The sequence below is a fragment of the Xenopus laevis genome, chromosome 5L (genome assembly GCF_017654675.1).
Source record: "Xenopus laevis strain J_2021 chromosome 5L, Xenopus_laevis_v10.1, whole genome shotgun sequence".
Taxonomy (NCBI): Eukaryota; Metazoa; Chordata; class Amphibia; order Anura; family Pipidae; genus Xenopus; species Xenopus laevis.
This window is the reverse complement of record NC_054379.1, coordinates 28,074,566-28,100,079: the sequence shown is the minus strand read 5'-3', so window position 1 is coordinate 28,100,079 and position 25,514 is coordinate 28,074,566. Positions and strand designations below refer to the sequence as shown.

Genomic DNA, 25,514 nt, shown 5'->3' with positions numbered 1-25,514 from the left:
TTGAAGATATTTAAAGTCTTCACGATGTTCCAAATTTATCGGATGAAAATTCATCAATTCCAGCAATTTAAGTTTTTTTCCTGCCGAAAACTTGATCAATTCAAATTTTTAGGTTGTTAACCCTGAACTTGCTGATTTGAGTTTTTTCCATTCAAATTTTTTTTTTTATTTAGAAATTATTTGAGTTCATTCGAGGTATAGAAAACTCTAAAATTAGACCTAATAAATAACCCCCTAAGCCTACTAGAAAATCATTAAAACATTAAATAAACCCAACAGGCTGGTTTTGCTTCCAATAAGGATTCATTATATCTTAGGTTGGATCAATTAAAAGCTACTGTTTTATTATTACAGAGAAAATTGATTCTTTGGATTAAATGGAGTCTATGGGAGACGCCTTTCAGTTATACTGAGCTTTCTGGATAATGGGATAAGGGATCCCATACCTGTACTTTGTACTTGATCCCAATTAAGATATAATTAATCCTTATTGGAAGCAAAATCAGACTATTGGGTTTATTTAATGTTTAAATGATTTTCTAGTAGACCTAGTAAACCTCAGGTCCTCCTGGACATTCTGGATAACAGGTCCCATACCTGTAATAAAAAAATTGTCTGCATGTGATGGTTCCTTGGAAAGAAATCCATAGAAAATTATGAAATGTTTTTAAACTCTGCTGTTTTATTGTGTGTTTAATGTAGAGGAAAGATGCCTGTGAAGATTAAGGTGTAAGTAAACATGGTGGTTTACACTTGCATGAAATCAAATGCATATTTGCATGTATAAAATGAACTGATGCATTTAGTTGTATTTGCATATGCATTTCTAAATGCAAGCAAGCATATAGTTTCTATATAAATTGTGACTGAATGAAATAGAACTGCATTTAGTTTGGGCTGTTCACAGATCACAATTCTTTGGCCAGTGCAGCAAAATAACATTTTAGTGACCTAGTACATACCTGTATCTTCCTTCATCTCGTCACTGTCACCTTTTTCCCCCTCTTCATCATCACCGCCATCTTTAATGTCATCATCATGTAATGGGGTCAGGGATGAAGAGAAGTAGATAAGAAATATAGTATAAGTATGTGTGCAGGTAAATCATTGCGTTTGCATTCACTTTATTATCTATCGAAAAGCCAGTGTAAAATATTTGCACATTGTGTAACATTCTGCACACCAAACAACAGCATTAAGGTGTCTAAAAGTAAAATGAAAGGGCAAGTTCACCTTTTATTATGCTTTAGATACACTATTTTTTCATTATTTATTTTTTATCGTTTATGATAATAAGCATTCCTTAATTTCAGCATTTCCGCCTGCAAATTAAAAGCCTATCTGGTTGTAAGGGTCACTGACCCAGGCAAGCAAGAAACAGAATTAATGTAAGGGTTTAACGTGATTTGCATGGCTAAATATGCTAGCAGTTGAGAGAAAAATTGTGATTGCAAAAAATTATTTTATTAGAGATTTTCCTCCTTTATTGGAGGGTCCAGGGCCCACCAGGGCTGCCCGTATGTACCCACTCCAGACCCTGGACTCCCTCCACACACAAACTTCAGGGCCCCCCTTCGGTAGTCGACTGCAAACCCGCCTCCACCCTGCCCAGACCAGTGTGAACCTGCGGGGGGCTGAAATAGCCAGGCAGGTCAGGCAGGTGGGAGCAGATCTGGGCTGGAAGGCCCACAATGGCTGGGGCCCATCGTTGGCCATGTTTCAAGGGTTGCCATCATTGGGTTATGCAGTCAGTGGCCCCATGGCAGAGTGGGAAGTCAAGATGCAAAAGCTAAATCCACGAGTCAAGAATGGGGCTTGCAGTGTTTGTGGAGCAGCTACATCACTGTCTGGGCTCGGAACTGCACTGTCATGGAGCACAAGACCCCACAGAGGATAGTGAAGACAGCAGAAAAGATCATAGGTGTCTCTCTTCCTTCCATCACAGACAATTACACCACTCGCTGCATCCGTAAAGTCATCAGCATTGTGGCTGATCCAACACACCCCTCACACTCACTGTTCACACTCCTGCCATCTGGAAAAAGGTACTGAAGCATTAGGGCCCTCACTACCAGACTGTGTAACAGTTTCTTTCCCCAAGCCATAAGGCTCCTGAATACTCAGGGACCAGACAGATCTCTCTCACACACACACACTCCATCTGACCTTACTATATACCACAACGTTACACAGCCACTGTACTCCATTGTATAAATAAATGGCCATTGGATACAATTGTTCTCTATGAGCACATCTGCACTTTATCATATTCTTTATCATGTTCTTACTACTGCCATATCACAATGATACACCCATCATGTCTGACTTTTAGCATTATTTACTTAACATATTACATCTGCTGAGTGTGCACTGTCTTGTCCTGTCCCTGCACTGTGCTGTCCTGTCTTGCAGGAGTTGCATATTTTTGCACCTGCACTTTTTGTCTGTTGTCCGGTACTTCTATGTTGTGTGTAGCACCATGGTCCTAGAGGAACGTTGTTTCGTTTCACTGTGTACTGTACAAACGTATATGGATGAAAAATGAAACCCAGGACAGTGCATGCTGGCAAAGGGTGCATGACAGAGGCGGGACAAAGCTGCCTGGCAGGGGATTAGCAATGGGTTTAGTGACGTAGTTGGGGGTGGAGTTGTAAAGGGATGTGTAGCACTAACTGCTAAGGAGGCCTGGGTTAGTGGGGCACAGGATAAGTTGATGTGGAATGGAGAGTATTGGGCTGACTAACCAAGAGGTGATGAGAGGGAATAGCCCGTTGTCACAGCCGGGCGGTGGGTCCCTGGCAATGGGGAGAGTTAATTAAGTGGAGTTTTTACCAAGTACCAAGTTGGTTAATGGAACTTGGTTGGTGGTGTTCCTCTCTAAGAGCAGTGGTCTCTGGGAGGGTATGTTGTATTGGGGGTAGCATGCAGTCCTGCGTACCCATCATGCTAGAAGGCACAAGCGGCTGGTGGCTTAACGATTGCATGCACCTAATTGGGTCCATTGCCAGGGGCCTTGCAGAGGATTAAAAAGTTAATGGTATATCACTGTTCATATTTGTATGTTTATAATGTTGTTAATATAATTGTTATTGATATATGTGTTATCTATTGTTAAATAATCTTTTGTGCAATAAAGCTGTGGACAAAAAGAACAAATAAAATGTATGGTGAGCGAGTTGGTTATTCCTAGGGGGGAAAAGGCAGGTATTTGTCCCTGCCCATGTCATGACAATAAACTCACTCTTGACTCTCTTGAAATACAGCCCTGCTTAGGCCTCAGTAACACATCTATGACAGGCTGCATTTGAAATGAACTATGTACGGTCATCATGGATGGTCGATGTAGGTGATACAAGCAATATTTTTTAATCTAATGTGAATAAAACGCAGGAACAGAAACTCAAAGTGCATAAAACACAGAAACTAAAATGTAATTTCGTCTGAAAATGAAAACTATGCAAATACACACAAATTAACCAAATTGAGTTCAATAGACTGCTGAAGAGCCTGAATTCATTCAATAACAGCATTTTTTTTTTTTTGCGATAGAATTTCCTTAGGTGACAGAAGACAAATGTAACCCATTTACCCTGTGCTATGAAGAGAGACGACTTCATTTAAATCTTCCTTTTGCTTTTTAACTATGCAGTGTATAATAACTATGCCTTTTAAATGATTGAACCTGGTTTAGCTTTAAAGGAATTGTTCAGTATAAAAATAAAAACTGGGTAAAAAGATAGGCTGTGCAAAATAAAAAATGTTTCTAATATAGTTAGCCAAAAATTTAATGTATAATGGCTGGAGTGACTGGATGTCTAACATAATAGACAGAACTCTACTTCCTGGTTTGCTTTTATTGCTACGCTGAACTGTTCCTTTAATAGGAAATTAGTTATTTGCAGATTGGTGGTCCTTTACTGGAGAGAAGTGTTCTAAACTGGCGTAATCTTTAGATCAGCAGCTTTGTTGCTTTTTATTGCTTTGTCAGAGATTGCATATGGATTAAGTATTTTGTAACAAAACAAAGCCCCTAAAACATGGTCCTGTGGTCCATAGGCAAAATGATTCCAGGGATATAATATGGTAACAGGAGCTCACTAGAATAGAACCCTGGGCTAGTCTGGGATATAAAGTAAGTGTTTCATTAAGCCTATTTTTCTCTTTTAATATGCAATCTTTTGATTGGTTATAGGTAGTGATGAGGGAATTTTTTGCCAGCCTTGTATCCGTGACAAAATTCCGTATTTGGCCATATGCAAATTTTTTTTGCGAAAGTGAGGCAAAATTTGCAGCGACAAAAACGTCACAGAGACAAAAATGTTGCCGAAACAAAAAAATTGCCATAACATTGCCCATTGACTTTACTGCATTTCGACAAAAAAGTCGCCATAAGAAAAAACGCCCATTGACTTTAATGCATTTCGACAAAAAAAGTCTCAAAGACAAAAAAAAGTTGCAACAAGAAAAAACTGTCTTTGACTTAAATGCATTTAGAGCGAGAAAAATTGTTGCGCTTGTCACTTTTTGTCACAAATTTTGCCGTTTCACTCATTTTTTCACAGTTTCGCTAATTTTTGGGCGAAGCAAAACAGGACAGATTCGCTCATCGCTAGTTATAGGACCCGTGTGCAAAATCCATGTCCCTGAACACACACACGTTAAGTTTATAGTAAATGTGTTTAAATAAAATTCTTGTGATATAAGAAATAATAAAATCTTCAAAATAAGAAAAACTATACCCCTGAACAATGTAGGTCTTTATACAAAGATATTGCACAAAACAGCTCATATGTAAAACCCTGCTTCTTCTAAATAAGCTATTTTCATAATAATATACTTTTTTTAGTAGTATGTGCCATTGGGTAATCCTAAATAGTAAATTGCCATTTTAAGAAATAAGGGCCACCCCCTGGGATCATAGGATTCACGATGCACACAAACAAACCATACATGTTAGGTCACATGAGCCAATTAACAGACAGAATTCTGTCTTTTGCTTCCACACTTCTTCCTGTAACAGTTAAAGTTGTAGTTTTTATGGTCAGGTGATCTCTGAGGCAGCAAAGGAACCATCAAAAAATGGTGGCTCAAGGAAAGAGAAGTAAAATATTTACTGATATCTATATTCCAATTTGGTAAGATTCTTTAATATGGCACTCAACAAAACTGCAAAGTGTTACTAAGAAAAGCAAGTCATGTCTTTTAATAACTTTTTTGAAGATCTAAGATATCTTAAGGCTAAACTTCTTGGGTTTGGTATTAGAGAAAACGTGCCCCTCAGATGCTAGATGTTGAATTGGTAACCATAGCTTCCTAAAAATAATAGAAAAAACTTCTATATCATTATTCAACTGCCACTTTATCACTTTATAAAGACATCATTATGGTCATAACAGGAAGCCAGTCTGTTGGAGCCCATAGCTTTTCTCTTTAAACTTGGCAAGAAGACATTGGCAGGTGCACAGTCCTGCCAGTTGAAGAACGCTATATCCCCCCATTTAAACTGGGTACATTTTTAGTTGGAAATGTGGAATTTTCCAGGCAGGTAAACCTTTAAATGTAGGTGCTGTATCTGGATCATATAAAAGTTTATTTTATGTGTGCCAAAAGACAGTGAGAGCATCTGGAATATATCTTAGCAAGATGGGACACTTTAGCCTAAACCAGACAAACCCTTGTAAATCCAACCTATTAAAGGCACATGCATTTTCACTGTGCACATTAATCATAAATCAGGAGTAACATTCTAGTGTTTTCCATCTTAAAAGGGAAATTGAAGACAACTGGAAAAGTTGGAGCCACGGGCTTTGTGAGATAGAAAACATTTGCAATCCATCTAATATTCTTATCTCCTAGATCCTAGATCCTCCATTTCCTTATCCCCTTATCTGGAAAGCTCTAGGCACCAGATATTCCAGATGATAAATCCCATGCATGTATCTATGGATGATGTTAAAATTAAAAATTAAATCAGAGTTTCAGTCGCCAGATCAACTGGTATTCCTTTATCTTATAGAAATAGATACAATGACAGAGTGATTCCAGATTTCAATATTTCCTTTCATTTGAGAAAGTCACTTAATCTTCCTGTTCTTCCGGTCCCTAAATATTGATTGTTAAGTTCTACAGGACAGGTAATCACTGTAACTGGCGACTACAGTTCTACTACATTATAATGTCACTGTATAAGAAACAAGATAATAGAAAGAGCAGTAATTGAATGTATAAGGAAAATTATACTATATTCTATAGTGATATAGACCAGTAGATTGCTTTTATCTTCTATGCTATTCTCAATTTCCACAACCTTAGCTATCACTGTTTTGGTTCCATGTGTCCATTTCAAAACATGAATCTGGTGAATGCCATAAATACATGCTTGGATGAGCTACAGGAGTGGATGAATGCCAACTGATTAAAACTAAATCCCGACAATTCCGAAGTTGTTATGGTGCGTCCTTTCCAAGGTCAATTAACAACCATTAAAGCTAGAGGCTCTCATTCTCCCATTTCTGGTATTATACTTGACAGTGAACTACAACTAAAGCATCAACAGCAGTAATTATGTCCTCCTTCTACATCTACTACAACCAGATGTCTTACCAATGCCTGGACTACTGCAACTCCCCATTCATGGGTCTGAAGGTCTACCTCCTGGTATCAGCTGGTAAAAAAATGCTTTCTCCAGGCTATTTATTGACCAGAGACACACAAGCCGTATCACTGCTGTTCTCTCCTCTCTACACTGGCTCTTTGTAAGACATTGCATTGATTATACAACTGACCTCAACATATAAAGCTCTTTACTAGCAAGGGCCATGATCTTCTTGCCACCCCCGGGATCCATAGAACTACTGGTGCTGAGGCCTTTAGATTCATTGCACCAGGTTTTTGGAATTCTCTATTTCTTCTAGTTTTCTAGGAAAGGAATTATTACTGGGGGTGCCCAACCCCCCAAACGATAATGTATGCTTTAGTGAGACCTAGAGCCGGTGCTCCTGTTCACTGCACTGCAGCTTGGAGTACTACTGTAGGAATACCATGTGACCATCTTCTTATTCTTTGTTGATTCTCCCTTCAGCTCTGAATCGGGTGCACATGTACATCGTCTTTTTGCTTTTAAGTTTTACCTTTGCTCACACTGACCACAAGTGAAGACTATCCATACTCTCAGCTGATGCTATGTGCTTATTTACGTTACATTTATTCTTGTTGCGCACTGCTTAAACATTGCTCTGTCTCTACCCAGTATGATATACATCACTGGACTTTGAGCAAAGTAATTGGAGTTATTTTTCTCCCAATCTACATTTTTACACTTGGTGTTTTGATTTCCTGCTAATTAACAAGCTTGTTGATTTACATTGTTCTGATTTTAGATGCGCATTTTCCCCTTAATCACTTTGCATCTCTGATGTACATTGTTCTAAGCTTATTATGATATGCTAAAATGTCTCTTGCCACAGGCTTTCCAAAACTAACAATACACAGAAAGTAATTTCATTATTGTGTTCTACCTTAAAACAAAGCAAGAAAATGACTGTTATTTACCTAGAATGCTAATAACAATGGCCTTTCTTCATGACATGCAGAGCAAAAGTATTGTAAATGAATGAAAGTAACATATTGCAGTACAGGTATGGGATCTCTTATCTGGAAACGCAGTATTCTGAAAGCTCTGAATTATGAGAGCCCATGGGTTCTTCTAGCAAGCACCATGGAAAGATCAGCTTCCAACTTCTTCTTTAACGAAGAAGTCGGCTATTTCGTTCTACTGCACATGCGTCTACCCCGGGAATTTCTCCTGATAGGAGCACCAGCCTGGGGTGTCAGGTTAGTATATACAATCACTTGGGGGAGCCTAACTTTTGGCACCCCCAAGTAAATATGCCTTTCCATCTCCTCTTTAGGTCCACTTTAAGCAAATAATTCTCATTTTTAAAACTATTTCCCTTTTCTCTATAATAATAAAACAGTACATTGTACTTGATGGTAACTAAACTGCATTAATCCATATTGGTGTCAAAATAATCCTGTTGGATTTGTTTAATGTTTTTCAGTAGATTTAAGATTTGGTGATGCAAATTACGGTAATATCCTTTATTCGGAAAATCCCAGGTCCCAAGCATTCCAGATAATAAACCATATACCTGTACAAATGTAGGGACCCATATGAGTACTATCCCCCATATGGCATTACATTCCTTCACTTCCTCATTCCCCTAGTTGCTGGGCAGTTGTTCATGTATATCGTTTATCCAATTTATGATTGGCCCATAGGTTGATGACCACTTCCTGCCACACTTTAATATAGTGTTTGAAAAGAGGTGGTCCCTTCCTTGTTGGCCTTCAGTTGCTGACCCAGCTGGATGTGTTCCAGGGAGCCTGGGATCAACCTAAAGGGACCCTACGTCTTGTGAGGTTGAGCAGCAGGGACCCTGTAAACGAAGCTTTAGTCAGATACAGGTTACAAGTTATAGCAATTTCTATGAAAGTGAAGCAGATAGATCTAGGTAGAAAGAGCTGCCTGTGTTCCAACCAGGTGAGATAGAAGTAAGTAACTCTTCATTGGATCTGCTCAACTAAGTGAAGGGACCGCAGTACTGAAGAGGTATTCAGGCATAGTTTTCCCCCTGATCCATTTTTGCTGTAGGGGATCAAGACCACATGAGTCATTAAACCACTGGAGGTGAATCCTTCAGCTCCACAAGCTATGCCTACATGGTGTCACATTGTGCTGTCTCCTCATCTACTGTACTGACATTGATCATTTATTTCTGCACTACCCCATATGGATCTGTGAGTATTTTTCCCCCTGTGGATTGTCTTAGACAATAAAAATCTGTTCTGTTTTGTTATTTGCAAGAATTCCCTGGCGTCCCTTATTTTATTTAAGTTACACAGCATAAGTGACTTCATAAAGAATGCCTATGAATAAGTGCCTGTGGGCACGAAACGCGTAAGGCGGAGCATCAATTGGTCTGTATGCCTACTTTTTAATATTTATGCTGAATGAAGAGTGATTTTTTAACTTTGAGAGAATGATTTGGAATCTATTTTTGGACTTTTGACTTGGGTGCCCTTTAGAGTTGGGGGCTATATTCCAGCATTTTTTGGCCCTTTCTTGACAGGCCTTTATAGATTGCAGCAGCTGATAAGTGAGTTATAGTTCAATTACATCTCACATCTCCCCTTCATTCCCTTTGAACTGCACTTTAGGATGGAACTGCTTTCTGGCAGGCTGTTGTTTCTCCTACTCAATGTAACTGAAGGTGTCACAGTGGGACCTGGATTTTACTATTGAGTGCTGTTTACCTGGCAGCTGTTATCTAGTGTTAGGGAGCTGCTGTCTGTTACCTTCCCATTGTTCTGTTGTTAGGGTGCTGGTGGGGGTGATTTCATTCCAACTTGCAATAGAGCAGGTAAGAGTGACCGACGTTTATCAGAGCACAAATCACATGACTGGGTCAGCTGGGAAACTGACAATATGTCTATCGCCATGTCAGATTTCAAAATGAAATATAAAAAAAATCTGTTTGCTCTTTTGAGAAACGGGTTTCAGTGTTAACTGATGCATTTTGATTCTGTCCCATGACAGAATCCCTCCAGAGGCACTACAGGTATGGGATCGGTTATCCGGAAACCTGTTATCAGGAAGGCTCTGACATACGAGAAGCAAATCTCCCCAAATAATTCAAATTAGAAAATAATTTGTCTGCAATAATAAAACAGTAACTTGTACTTGATCTCAACTAAGATAAAATTAATCTTCACTGGAGGCAAAACAATCGTATTGGCTTTAATTCATCTCAATTACTTTTTAGTAGGGATAGCGTATGGAGATCTAAATTACGAATAGACCCCTTATCTGGAAAACCACAGGTCCCGAGCATTCTGGATAACCGTCCCATACCTGTATTTTAGGATTGAATTGCATGTGGCTATTGGATTATATACCACTATGTTTCAGAAGAGCATAGCAAATATTTTCCATGGCATGCCTACAATTAGCTTTTTTTTTAAAATACACTGAAACAAAAATAACAGTTCTATTTTATCTAACATCTGTTCTTTTTCCTGTTCCAATGTGTAAATTTACCCTTAATGTACAAAATGTGCCACAGCAGCAAAATACTATGTGAGAGTAGCTGACATGTAGAATAACGTCCCAGTTATTGTTGTGTATGAGCTTATGGTTTGTTTATGATCCATTTATGATCACAGGATGGAGCCAGAGAGCCTCTCCATAGCTGTTTTTTGTTTCCCTAACGGAATGCCAACGCCTGCTCTTTCTCTTCTGTTTCATAAATAACTCTTCCTATAGAGCTGTAAAGGAGGCATTTTATCTGCTTTTTGTTGATACTGTAGTCATAAAAAAACCCCAAAATGCTTATTTTGATTAAATTATGACATTTTCCACTTCAATTACAACACTTTCCAGGTTGCTTGCGATGTTTTACTGCAATTGTGTTTTTTTCAGTCTTATGCCTGTTTATTTTATACATACAGTAATATAGTTACTTTTATTCACATTCATTTTGTTTCTGTAGTGAGGTTTTTTTTGCTTGTTTTTTCCCCAAGTGCATCATTCTAAACAAAGATGAACAAACCCCCTTCCATGAAGCTAAAGTTGGTTGAAACCTACCCCTATTCTAGTATTAACACAGGGACATGCCCCATTTATAGCAAACAAGCTAAATGGTAACTAATTAAACTGGAATTCAATTAAACTGTGGAGTTCCCACAGATAACGGATCTTTCCAGATAACGGATTTTTCCATTATTTGCATCTTCATAACTTCTACTAGAAGATCATGTAAAGTTTAGAAAAACCCAACAGCCTGGGTTTGCTTCCAATAAGGATTAATTATATCTTAGTTGGGATCAAGTACAAGCTACTGTTTTATTATTACAGAGAATAAGGAAATAATTTTGATTATTTGGATAAAATGGAGCCTGTCGGAGATTGAATAATGGTTTTCCGGATAACGGATAAGGCTACCATTTTATTGTTACTCTTGACTTCTTTTCAGAAAGGTAAGCAATACATTGTAACATAGCCTGCACCTTAAAGAATATTTTGCAGATGTGCTATTATTTATATTTTTGGATTTAAGTGAAATAATGTATAGAAAGTCATGCCTATGTAAAAACTTTCTGTGGAATGATCCATAACTTTTTTGTGGAAATGTCACATTTTTGGTTCAGACAATAAAGAAAAAGTACAATGTAAAGAAATGCAAAGTTGGACACAGAGTATAAAACTAGGGATGCACCGAATCCACTATTTTGGATTCAGCCGAATACCAAACCAAATCCGAACCCTAATTTGCATATGCAAATTAGGGATGGGAAGGGGAAAAATGTTTTACTTCCTTGTTTTCTGACAAAAAGTCACGTGATTTCCCCCACCTCTAATTTGCATATGCAAATTAGGGTTCGGATTCAGTTCGACGTGGCAGAAGGATACGGTCGAATCGGAATCCTGCTGAAAAAGGCCGAATCCTGGCCGAATCTCGAACCCGAATCCTGGATTTGGTGCATCCCTATAAACTGTATATTTTTTTTATATATATACCGTTCTTTTAATAAATCTCATGGCATTCTTGGTTTTAGAGAAAATAAGCTTAATTGTGGTCTCATAAATCTCTAATAACACTAAAATATAATCTTTAAAGGAACAGATCAAAATAAAAATAAAAACTGGGTAAAGTTTAGTAATTTTTTTTTCTAATATAGTTAGTTAGCCAAAAATGTAATGTATAAAGGCTGGTTTGAAGCTCTCTTGGTTTCACTGTTTGGTTACCAGGCAGTAACCAATCATTGACTTGGGGGGGTCCACATGGGTCATATCTGTTGCTTTTGAATCTGACCTGAATGCTGAGGATCAATTGCAAACTCACTGAACAGTTATGCCCCATTTGGCCTCCCTTCAAGTCGCTGAGAGTTAGAGAGCTGAAAAGCAGGAAGTAGTGTTCTGTTCTGTTATGTTAGACATCCAGTCACTCCAGCCTTTACATTACATTTTAACCTAAATAACTATATTAGAAACATTTTTTTTATTTTGTACAGCCTATTTACCCAGTTTTTATTTTTACACTGAATTGTTCCGTTAATAAATGGGCCTCTATATGTTATTATGGAAAGTTAGACATCTTTTCTTTTTTTGCACCGAATCCACTATTTTAGATTTGGCCTGAACCCCCGAATCCTTCGCGAAAGATCCGGCCAAATACCGAATCTGAATCCTAAATTGCATATGCAAATTAGTGGGGGGAAGGGGAAAACATTTTTTACTTCCTTGTTTTGTGACAAAAAGTCACGTGATTTCCCTCCCCATTCCTAATTTGCATATGCAAATTAGTATTCGGATTAGATTCGGCCAGGCAGAAGGATTCGGCTGAATCTGAATCCTGTTTAAAAAGGCCGAATCCTGGCCGAATCCCTAGTATTAGTCAATGGCAGAGGTCCCTATCCTATTTTGAAGTTTCTGTAGTCTGCACTGGAATTAACCTGAAAATCCGACCCTTTTGGGCAAAAATCCAAAAAATTTGAGCTTCTCAGGGAAAAAGCCAGAAAAAATCGAGAGATTCAGGAAAAACTTACGATTAAGGTTTTCGCTCGATTTTGCAACTACATTTATAAATAATCCAGCTATTAGAAACAGAAGATGGCATCTAGGCTGAGAGATAAATCATTTTACACAATTTATGACTTTTTACGAATCACCAATAAAAATTGTTACCTTTTGGAAAAAATTCATTTAATTTTCTCTTGTAGATTTTAAAGTCAACTTCCAGGAAGACACAGAAAATGACACGATCGATCTGAAATCACAAAGAGTAGATAGATGTTAGGAATGCAAGCAGTGCTTTTTTTGATGTGCTCGCCATAAGAATATTTTAATTTACATTATGCAGTATATTACTCAAATGAATGGAACCATTGGTATAATCAGTACGGTTTTATGTCAAATATATAACTGCTGTATGACTGTCCGGTCAAATCATTCTTTATTACTTTATATAGATTTCTACGGCGCAATTTCCATATATAATTATGTATGAAATAACAATCACAGCCGACAACAAACGACAGCATACAGTATCGTTATTCCCCGCCAAAGCGCAACGAAAACATAAATAAATAATGAAACAGTTTTAGAGCTTATTTTTTGTTAATTTATGGAGTATTATTTTTACATTCCCTCCGGTGTTTTCTGTATTCATAAAGCACAAAATAAAATATGATAATTCATTTAGAGAAAAGCATAGCTTTATGCAAAATGTAGTCTAGTAGGAAAGCATATAGGACCTTATTTATCAAATGACAAATCTTAATACTACTGTCCTTTTCCCTTTTATATATAGTTTTGGAAAGTAGAGTATATCTTGTTCCTTTTTGTACTGTTCAGCATTTTATTAATTAAACATAGCCTAAATACATGAAACCCGATATCTCATTTATTATAGGTATTAGGGGGTGTGGAGTTCTACATTTATACATAAGATTAATAATATTCTCTAAGCGGTATCACATCTGTTTCCCTACAGTGTATTATCCAGCAGGTCCCTTCTCTCCTGTGGATCATAAGAATGGTAGGAGCAAACAGAAAGAAAATGTTCTTACAATAGATATAAATGTCAAAAGAAGTCCAACAAAAGTGATATGGAGATAATAAAACCAGGTCATTTCTACAGCATATTAACTTAGGGCAGGCAACCGATATAAGGACTGCAGGAAAAAGGGCCAAGGCATAGAGACAATGGGCAACAAGAGTAAACGTTGACATAAAATGCTTGTATGGAGTTACCAAATACTGTACAGCCAAGCAATATTAAGAAAACTGCAGTAATTATAACTCGGATTGCTATAAAATAACCCAAAGGAGCACATTTACTAAGGGTTGAATATCGAGGGTTAATTAACCCTCGATATTCGACCATCGAAGTAAAATCCTTCGACTTCGAATATCGAAGTCAAAGGATTTACCGCAAATACTTCGATCGAACGAATTGAACGATTCAAAGGATTTTAATCCATCGATCGAACGGTTTTCCTTCGATCAAAAAAAAACTTAGAAGGTCCCCATAGGCTAACATTGTAGTTCGGTAGGTTTAAAGTGTCGAAGTAGGTAGTCAAAGTTTTTTTTAAAGAGACAGTACTTCGACTATCGAATGGTCGAATAGTCGAACGATTTCTAGTTCGAATCGAACTAAAGGAAGTCGAAGTAGCCTATTCGATGGTCGAAGTACCCAAAAAAAAAACTTCGAAATTTGAAGTTTTTTTACTTTGAATCCTTGTAAATGTGCCCCAAAGTGTCTTTCTTTGGAACCCATAAATGACAAAAAAAAAAAACCATATGTAAAATAAGGTAGAAACTTTGCTCAGGTGCATTAACCATATTAGTAACTCATCAAACATTTCCTTTTAAACAGGTTTAAGTAAATGTTACATGCTGATTGGTTGCTATAGGTAATTAGACCTATACCCAAACTTTGTACCTTTTATTTCATAAAACCAAGGGGTTATTTACTAAAATCCAAATTTATCTCATATTTACTGTATAAAAAAACACAACCAAACTCTCATTCCCGATTTTAGCTTGTTTATTAATAAAAAAAACTTGGTTTAATCGGAGTGTGAAAAAATTCAGTAAAACCATTCAAAAATTCAGATTGTATGAATTCTTTGAGCTTTTTTCCCAAATCATTTGATTTTTTTTCATGATTTTGCCTGAAACCCCCCCCCCCGAAAAATTCGGATTTACGGGATTAACCCAGCACACAACACGATAACTTGAAATTGGGATAGGTGCCTCTCCCATTGACAGGACCTCCACAGGTCTGAGATGTTGGATTTTCGGATTCGGGTGTTTGCAGTATCGGGGTATAATAAATCTCTAAAATTCAAATTTTTTCACAGTAAACTTGGTAAAAAAAAGCTTGATCAGAAAAATATTTAGTAAATAACCCTCCAAAAGTTTGTCTGTATTAGACCCCCCCCCCCAGATAATAAATAGAGTAGAGGTTTTTAAATTGTGGGGTTACTTGATCTAGAAAATCCAAAACAGAAAATCAAGGACTATCCTAACGAGATTTATAATAAAAGGAGTATTGGATGTACAGTTTTCTTCGGAAATTATGGCAGAGTGACATTATTTATCATTTAAATTAAATAGAGAATGGTCAATTCTAAGTAGCTTTTCAATTGGTCTTCATTATTCATTTTTTATAGTTTATAAATTATTTCTTTTTCTTCTGAGTCTTTTCAGCCTTTAAATGGGGGTCGCTGACCCCATCTAAAAACAAATGTTATTGCAACATTTTTACTACTCATCTTTGTATTCAGTCCCTCTCATATTCATATTCCAGTATCCAATGCATGGTTGCTAGAATGATGTGAACTGTAGCCACCAGACTGCTGAAATTGCAAACTGGAGAGCTGCTGAATAAAAAGTTAAATAACACAAGACCCACAAACAATAAAAAATGAAAACCAATTGCAACTTGTCTCAGAAGATTGCTTTCTACATCATGAGCAGCCACTTTCAGGGGACCTTGAACTGAAATGTGCAGCAATTTCAGTTGTAATGGAAGTATAGCTTTGAGGGGTATGCTGATCACAGTGTGACACTAATCCCATTAAACATTAATTATGACTTTTGGACAGCATACCCACTTATTAAACACGAGTTCAATGAATAAGGCATGTGCTGAACACACTTTTGCCTTTTGTTTCAATCAAGAGTCCATTAAACAGGGGGGGATTATCGGGGCACTAGAAATAGAATTATCTACCTTGCCAGGTCCAGTTGCTTTGGTTTCCCTATTTCTCCTGTTCAGCTCAAGAATTAACAAGATTTTTCTTGATTTAAACATTTAGAAAAAGTATAGGCCCTGCACATGCTGTACACGGAAGTATATTGCCCCTTTAATGATAATTTAATATAAAATGATTCAAAAAGGTTTGCTGCTTTTTTCGTGATTGTAGTATTTTGCGATTGTCTGGAATTCTGTTGAGGCATTATAAAACCCAAGGGGTAACAATATTTTTATTCGAACATTTACCCACAAAAATACCAAATCAATCATAACTAGGCCCTTGGAGCCTAAATGAAGGAATGCTTTAGACAAAAGTAAATTCAAGTTAAAATAAGTCAGTGATAGGTATAAGTCACAACATAACCAGAAAGAAAAAACAAAATCCCACAGAATGTGCAAATCTGTTTAGCTTCCTTATTTCCTGGCAGATATTTGGAAGTCTCTCATTCACAGTAAGGATGTTTTCTCTGAAACCCTGGCAGATGCTCAATAAGTCATGGCAATGAGATTCAAGGAGTTTATAGCTTTTATGTAACCTGTCTCACTTTAAATAAATCCACATTACCCAACACAGGAAACTGCTATTTTAGCTCAAAAGCCCTTATATGATTTGCCCTTGATATTTAAAAAAAACCATGCTGAACAGCTGTTTTGCAACAGGAATTTAGTGGACTTTATGGTCAAAAAAAGAATATGGGCTCCTGCCAGTCGAACAGCTCATTCCAAAACCAACAGTTTTAATAAGAAGTTGGTCTTCTCTTTGCTGCAAAATTAGCCTTTACCCTCTGCTCTTCTGAGAAGCCTTTCCACTAGATGTTGAACCGTTCTTAAGAGTTTGGGTAATGATATTCCAATTTACCCTCCAGGTGTTCAGTTGGGTTGAAGGAGAACTAAAGCTTAAATAATTAGGGCAGAAATGTTCTGCATTATATTTTGAGTTTCTGTACCAGCCCAATATAACCACTGCCTTGTAACAGTAAAGATCTGTACTCCCAAAGATGCCCCAGTAGCTCCCCGTCTTCTTTTCTGCTGATTAATTGCACATGCTCTGTGCTGCTGTCATTTACTGCGCTTAGGGACCACAATATACTGAATATAAATAAATATATAATAAAAATGTCACAATATAAAGCTGATTAGTAAATCAGATTATTGGTACAGTACATGACAGCTCAGAAACCAGCACAGTTAGTATCATAATTTAATAATCATCCCTGCAGCATCAGCTTATATGACAGACCAACCTCATTTTCTGCTGGATGATTTGCAACGACCCCTAAGATTCTCAACAGCTACTCAGAGCACACTGAGCATGTGCATGTCACAGACACCCCTAACAAAATCCAAGTAGGTGAGCTCCTGTGATAACTTTGACAGATGCTGAACCTTTCGGCTGGCTCAATAAGGTCAATACAAAAAATATGGCATTTCTAGCAATATTCATCTTTGGGTGTAGTTTGCTTTTAAGGTCAGGGTACATTGCAGGCCAGTTAAAGTAGAAGGAAAGCTACAGAAGCAGTTTATTGCCTATTGATTAGTCACAATAATGCAAGCTAGAATCATATATTTATTTTGTAGAATGCGTTACCATACAAACAGCTCTAGAAGTTCTGTTTGTTTAGGATAGCAGCTGCCATATTACCTTGATGTGACATCACTTCCTGCCTAAGTCTTTCCCTGCTCACTAATAGCCAATAGCCTTTATGTACACAATAGAAGGAAAGAAATTCAGTGTTTTGACAGAGGACATAGAGCAGCATTACTTTGAGGGTTTACTGGTGTATTTATATAGACCTTTCTGATAAAGCTTACTTTTCACCTTTCCTTCTACTCTAAGTTCTTCCACTCCCATCCTAGCAAACCAAATCAGCATGGGCCTTACATTGTGCACGGCAATATTTTTTGTTGCTAAAAGTGGAAAGATTCTCCACCAGACCTTTGCTACAAAGGCCCAGATTGAATTCAGTGAGAAAAAAGGTATCAAGTGGTTTATCACGTGAAAACTCGTGAAAACTTCCTACATACATCAATAGAGTTGTCATAAACAATGAGATTAGTTTTTCTGAATTGAATCTCATCCATGAGTTTTTACATGATGAACTTTTCTCTCACTGAATTGAATATGGCCCATAGTTGATAGCCCAGAATAGACAAGAATGCCCTAGACCAGTCATCGCCAACCAGTGACTTGCGAGTAACATATTGTTTACAAACCCCTTAGATGTTGCGCCCAGTGGCCTCAAAGCAGCTGCTTATTTTTGTATTCCTGGTGTGGAAGCAAGTTTTGGTTGTATAAAACCAGGTTTATTGCCAAACAGAGACTCCCGTAGGCTACCGAATGGCCAATTACAGCACTTATTTAGCACCTCCAGGAACATTATCATGCTTGTGTTGATCCCCAACTCTTTTTACATCTTAAAGGGGAAGGAAACCTAGTTGGTGCAAAAACCCTCCCCCCCTCCCGTGTGTTGCCCACCCTCCCTCCTCCCCCCTGGCCTATGTCCCGCTGGGCAAATGCCCCTAACTTGTTACTTACCCTTCTGCGCTGGTCCAGTCCACGGAGTTCACAGGCGACATCTTCTTCCACTCGATCTTCTTCCTGCTTTGACCGGCGCATGCGCAGTAGGATCATTTTGCCGGTACGATCTACTGCGCATGTGCCAAAAGTACATCGTGACTTTTGGCGCATGCGCAGTAGATCCGTACCGGCGAAATGCTCCTACTGTGCATGCGCCAAAATGCCGTTCAAAGCAGAAAGAAGATCGCGTGGAAGAAGATGGCATCGATGAACTCCCTGGACTGGACCTGCGCAGAAGGGTAGGTAACAAGTTAGGGGCATTTGCCCAGTGGGACGGGTAGGCCAGGGGGGAGGAGGGAGGGTGGGCAACACACGGGAGGGGGGAGGGTTTTTGCGCCAACTAGGTTTCCTTCCCCTTTAATGTGGCTCACGGGCAGAAAATGTTGGGGAACCCTGACCTAGACTTGTGTCAGCAATGAAGAAAAATATCTCCAAACATTTTAAGACATTAACTGCAATCATATAAAGCTTGCAGGATAACCAGGTTTTCGATCTGTCATTGCCATTTTGTCAGCTGCATATTTTAAGGCACTTTGCTAGATTCATTGTAATCATAATACATAAATATATTTGGCCATTAACCAAATAGTCCACTTTGCAAAGTGCCCCATTTTTTATTGCATTGTAAGCGAAACCCCTATCTCTAATACATAGTGGTCAGGAAATTATTTCTGTGGCTGCTGATTATGCATCAGGCCTTCAGCCAAACAAATGTGGCCTCCGCATTGTCATTTTATTTAAACAATATTTAAATGGTCTCTTCTGGCTTTGACATGTTATGACTAAGAAAGCCATCAACAAAAACGGCGAAAATTGTTTCTGAAAACATTTGCTTTGCTAATACACCCATCAAAACAAGGAATTCATTTTTTTTTTCCAGGACACGCAAATTTGATCGTGTCTCTCCCATCAATCTTCTTCATTATTAAGCCCCATTCCCGGGAAGAAGGATGCACAGTGATGCGTTTGAAACATCAGAAAATGACCTCCATTTTTCACAGTTACTAGTTCTGTGACAGCTGACATAGCCGAGATAATCCTATATTCAGCAAAAAAAAAAAAAAAGGCATGCAAAATGCATATATATTGTGATTGATGTGATTCAATATCTGGATAATAAATTGCAAATGGGAAGAATATTTTATTCACCCAAATGTCAAAATTAGTCTCCTGTTTGATCAAGAGATTAACAAAACACTTCTGACTTCTCTGAATTTTTCAATTAACCTCCCTCTCCCTTTTTTTTTAAAAAAAGCAGCAGAGAAGCTACAAAAATAGGAAATTTGCAGTTGGAAATAGAAGGCTAAATGGTTTCTTTTAGCCCCGTATCCCCTTATTGATTTCAAAACGTTCTTTGCAGGTTTTCATTTGTTCTGAACTTTGCTGTTACATTTCTTTGTGTTCTTTGTTTAAACTATAAACTAAAAGGAAACTCTTCAGATAAACTCCTGCCTTATTAAAATGCTGCGAGCTTCAAATCTGGGGTGGTACTAAAATACATAATTAATCTGCCTTTAATGACTAAACCCTGGCGCTGTGCTGTCTGCCACTCATCTCAGACAGCTGCCAAAATGAGATAGTGTTCAACCATTGCAATCAATGTTACTGCTGAATTTAAATGGGGTGCGAACCAGCCGTTAGGAAGAAGGCACCATAAATTGCTGTAGCACTAAGTAAGCAATAATAATAGCCTACTCTTTTATGGTATCGGATCGTTTACTTGGAAACCCGTTATCCAGAAGGCTTCAAATGATGCCAAGCCCATCTCCCATTCAACCATTTAAAATGTTTTTTTTTTAATGATTTCCTTTTTCTCTGTAATAACAAAAAAGTACCTTGTATAGTGATTAGTGATGGGCGAATACATTCGCCAGGCACGAATTTGCTCGTTTCACTGCCGGCGAATACATTTGGAAAACTCCTGTGAAAATTGTGTCAAAACCGTCGTGCGTCAACACATCATTGACTTTAATGCCGTCTTCAAAATTGAGAGAGGCTTCAAAATTCGAGTTTCACACATTTTCCACCATTTGTGAATTTCGTGGAATGGAAAAAAAACACATTCTTATTATTCAAGGGCCACCCTGGCTCAGTAGCAAACACTGCAGATATCACCCTGGATTCCTCCATGGTCAATGGGATTAATATTTACCTTGTTAAATTAGGGCACTGATCAGGAACTGCAGAGTCAATATTCTTTTATACACATAGATTGCTGTTCTTTCACTTGATAATATTCTGGATATATATATATATATATATATATATATATATATATATATATATATATATATATATATATATATATGTATATACCTATAAACCGTTGACTGCATTATATATCTGCCATTGGAGCTATATTTGCATTTAAAAACAGCAAGCTTCCTTTCCTTCATCTTCCACACAGTAATTACTGCTGCTATTTTTAAATGCAGAATGAGATTTGCAGACTGAACCACAGTACTTAGAGGCAATGCGACTTAATCCACTTCAGTTAATGCAGTGTTACAAGTCCACACGCCAGGTAGTTGGTTACCGTTACTAGACAATAGGTACCTTAAATTGCTATGGTGTCAATCACACATGCCACAGCATTCAATTTGACAAAATTAGACCGTGTCTTTATGTATCAGATGTTTTCATGAAGGCAGCTTTAATCTTATCCCCCAAAAAAACACTATTTTCAGTTTCTACACCAAAATAAGCAATATTTCATAAAAAGATGAAAGCAGGAATGGCAACTGCCAAGTTTATGATTTACACCATCTTCTACCCATTCCGGTTGCTCCAGGCAGCCTAGTTTTTATCATTTGTGGTACTGAGCGAAATAGGAATTATAGTTTCTAATGAAGTTTTTTTATTAGCATATTTGGAGGACTGCCATGGACCTGACATATTTCACGTAAAACTGTATGGATACAAAATCCTATGTATAATTATTATTTTTAAAACCATTTTTATGTGTCTCTGTTCAGCTGAATAGAATAGGGAAGGTTCCAGGGAGGGACTAATTTTTGTGGAGTCTCACAACCATTTGAGCTACATATAAAAGTTGTTGGGTGACAGTCCACAAAAAGCTTTGTGTGCCCGTCCCTTTTCTATTCTGGTATTGTACATTGGTGCAGAGTAGCCTGGGATGGAGATAATAACCAATAAGGATAGAGTGACTGGTGTGCTGAAGTTTACTCAACTAATCTCACAGTTACCAAATTTGGAGTCCTCCTGCTCATGAATTAACCTCCTAAGACTCCTAACTAGACTTTTTGCGAAATATGGTTACCCACAGGTTTTGGCTAGGATTTTCACAAGTAATTATGTATAACTTTATTTATAAAGCTCTACAAGGATACGCATTGCTATACATGTGGGTATTGATGCTGGTACGTGGGTCTGCAGGTCTCAATATAAGCCAGTTTTATTCCACTACACTTTTTTTTTCACCTGGCCCACTTTTGATCATGTCACTTCAAGGGTTGGACTGGGCTGGTGGGACATTAAGAAAAAACTCTTCCTGTAAGTAATGTCGCTCCCCCGCTGCTGCCCCTCCCCCGATGGTGGTGAAATCTAGGTGGGCATGGGGAGGAAGAGAAGGGTTGCCACTTTTTCCTACCTTGGAATCTGGACAGGGGGTGGTACAAATGACTAAAGAAGGGATGATGACGTTAAGGGGCGGGTAGTGATGGGTAGAGGCGGGCCAGTGACAGGGTGGATTGTGATTTTCCATATTGATCATGAAGCAGGGGGCAGCCCTGCCTGGGTTCCTGACTTTTGAAAACCAGGCAAGTATTTTTGAACTGGACATAGGGTGTGAAAACCTGACTGTCCGGTTGAAAACTGTACAGGTGGCAACTGGCAACCTTACAAAAGGGGTTGGGGGGGACAACAGGGCGGTGAGGGTCCCTGAGCATGTGTGGTGGCCCTGGGGAAGAAGCGCCAGTGGGACTCGAACACCCAGTCCGACACTGGTCACATATGATTTGCAGCAACAATATGTCTGGTCTAATGGTGGCCAGCTGGTAGTGGAACAGATCAGGGGCAAGGAAGATGCAGGTTAGTTTGGGTAGCTGGTCCAAACAGGTATGAATGGGGGTGGTAGGTCTGAGTGTGGCTCACAGGTCTACGTTAGATCTGGGTTTAAAAGTGAATCCAGCGGGACTTTACTTGTAACTACAACAGACAGCTTCCCCAAGATCCTGCCAGAAAGAGAGAGCTAGAATAGCAAAAGATATAGGAAAAACCTTAGTAGAACATCAGCCTAGGTATTGCTAGGTAAAATATTGTATATGAAATCTTTTACCTTTTTCATGTAAACACTGCAAAACACACGCACCAAGCAAAGCCCAGCATATGTAAGCAATAAAGCCATGTTTAGCTAGACGTCACAAATTAATTTCTTGTTGAATAAACACATACCACAATCAATTACACAGGGCTGCTAAAAATTTGTTGAATATCGTTAAAAACTCACCACGTCCCTTTGTAGTCCCAACCCCCCCGAATTTTATATGAAACATCTGCAGAGGTGATGCCTGTTATGAAAACTTAATAAATGCTCTTTAATGTGTCAAGGAAATTAAAGTATGGAATAGAAAAGCAAGTCCCTGCTGCCCTTTATTATAATGAAAGTGCACCAAGGAGAAAGCGCTTTATTCCCTGAAACAACAGGCCATTTGTTTGATGTTGCATGCATTAACATTCATATCCCATCCTTAACTTATCTCTATGTTCCCTTCATGTCCTGAACTGAAAACCATTCAAGAACATATCAGTTGGACATTCTACCATTCCATGGGAAAAAAAAGGTTGGGTGGTTCAGACCAGATTGTAATGCCAGCTCGGTCTTATAAAAGGGAAATTATATTCGTTACTTACACCAGACAATATGCAAGCAATCTACAATTTTTCATTACAGTTTGGTCAATGGAGGCAACTGCTTGTAACAGAACCTCAGAAAAATGAGCATAAATATTCTGAAAAACAAGTATCTCTATCTATAAGCACCTATGACAATATATTATGTTTAACACCTGGTACACTGCCAACCCTTTCTCCACTGAAATGATGGATGCTCAGGATTGGGGATTATAAATGTCTACAGCATAGCTATGGGGAATGCAACCAAAAATAAAATAAATGGCATGCACAGAAAGAGCAGACTTTATATTTATAAATCAGTCAAGTTTTAAACCATCTGCTCGTGATGTTTAGGTCATTCTTGGCAGCTGTTCTAATAGGCCAAAGTTGTATAATGTATGTGCTTTGTAAAAGATAAGGGGTATTCAAAAGAGCTCATTTACAAATGCCAGGGCAGGTTATAAAGTACAAAAAAACATGGAGCCATGATTTTAGAAATTTACAACATGTCCCAGCCATGAGCACCTGCAGACAAAGGTAATTTTACTCCACAGCATATTGCTGTACAGGTATGGGGCAAGTTATCCAGAATGCTCAAACGGCTCATTACTAGAGATGGTCAAAAATACTGAAATTTCACCAAAAGGCATTGGAGTCAATGGAGTCAATGGGAAGGTGAAATGACATCTTTACAGAATCTCCTTTCTACTATGCTACAACTGTTCTTTATAGAACGTCCAATCACAACGTTCAGACAGCATCTAGACAGACAGGGGGAGGGCTGGATCACATAATGATGACATCTGCATTTTTTTCCTGCTTTTTATTGGCTGCATTAGACAAAAACAGAATTCTAGCAAATTCTAGCGAAGATTCACAACAATTTTCACTGCTAGCAAAACTGCACATTTCTCCGCAAAACCTAGTGGATGAAAAGGTTCACTCATGCCTATTATTATACTATAGATGGAAATATAATTGTAATATCTGTATGGATATGACCCAGGAGCATTATGCATGTGTTGCAATCAGCACCAACCTCAAGAGGTCCATGTACAGGACCCGTAAACAGAATTTTTTGAAGGTGAACAAGCCTGCCCTTTAAAACATATAAAGGTAAAAAAAAACGTAAGTCTCTATGTCTCATAAACACTAATACAGGTATGGGATCTGTTATTCGGAAACCCATTATCCAGAAAGATCCAAATTATGAAAAGGGCTGTCTCCCATAGACTCCATATTACCAAAATAATCCAAATTTTTTAAAAATGATTTCCTTTTTCTGTGTAATAATAAAACAGTACCTTGTACTTGATCCCAAATTATTTTTCAGGTTGACTTGTTTTACCATAATTTATTGAAACTATACTGTATATATGTATATGGGGCCCCTATACCTCCTGGGCCCCCCTGCAGCTGCAGTGTCTGATTCCTCTATAGTTATGCCCCTGCTAGTAGACTTAGGGGCCGATTCACAAAGGGTCGAATATCGAGGGTTAATTAACCCTCGATATTCGACTGGGAATTAAAATCCTTCAACTTCGAATATCGAAATCGAAGGATTTTAGCGCAAATAGTGCGATCGAACGATCTAAGGATTATTCCTTCGATCGAACGATAAAATCCTTCGAATCGAACGATTCAAAGGATTTTAATCCAACAATCGAAGGAATATCCTTCGATCAAAAAAACTTAGGAAAGCCTATGGGGACCTTCCCCATAGGCTAACATTGAGTTTTGTAGCATTTAGATGGCGAACTAGGGGGTCGAAGTTTTTTCTTAAAGAGACAGTACTTCGACTATCGAATGGTCGAACGATTTTTAGTTCGAATAGTTCGATTCGAAGTCGTAGTCGTAGTCGAAGGTCGTAGTAGCCCATTCGATGGTCGAAGTAGCCCAAAAAACACTTCGAAATTCGAAGTTTTTTTACTTCAAATCCTTCACTTGAAGTTAGTGAATCGGCCCTTAAGGTAGGGTGATCAAAATTATGGATTGATCCATTATCCAGAAAACCCCAGTTCCAAGCATTTTGAATAAAAATTCCCATCAGTTTCAGTTTCTGTAAAAAATAAACAAGTCTGATTGGAGTGCATGTGGTTATTGTATGATGACAGCATTACTTTAGATATAATAGTTGTCTACCAGACTGAATATATCAATCCCATGGCATATACTCATTTGCAAAAACATTTGCAGAGATTTCATACAAAATGCCTGTTGCAAAACAGCACACTTAGGTAAAGAGCTTCCTCTCAGAG

General features: G+C 38.1%; 1 protein-coding gene across 2 annotated transcripts in view; it reads right to left on the bottom strand.

Annotated features, from left to right (window-relative positions):
* macrod2.S (MACRO domain containing 2 S homeolog) overlaps positions 1-25,514 on the bottom strand; it is a 1,492,323-nt gene that overhangs the window by 70,839 nt on the left and 1,395,970 nt on the right. For both annotated transcript variants that reach the window (XM_018261753.2, NM_001089698.1), the window contains 2 exon segments: positions 12,746-12,827; positions 963-1,022 (listed from right to left, as the gene is read on the bottom strand). In XM_018261753.2, coding sequence (XP_018117242.1) covers positions 963-1,022; positions 12,746-12,827 — 142 coding nt within the window.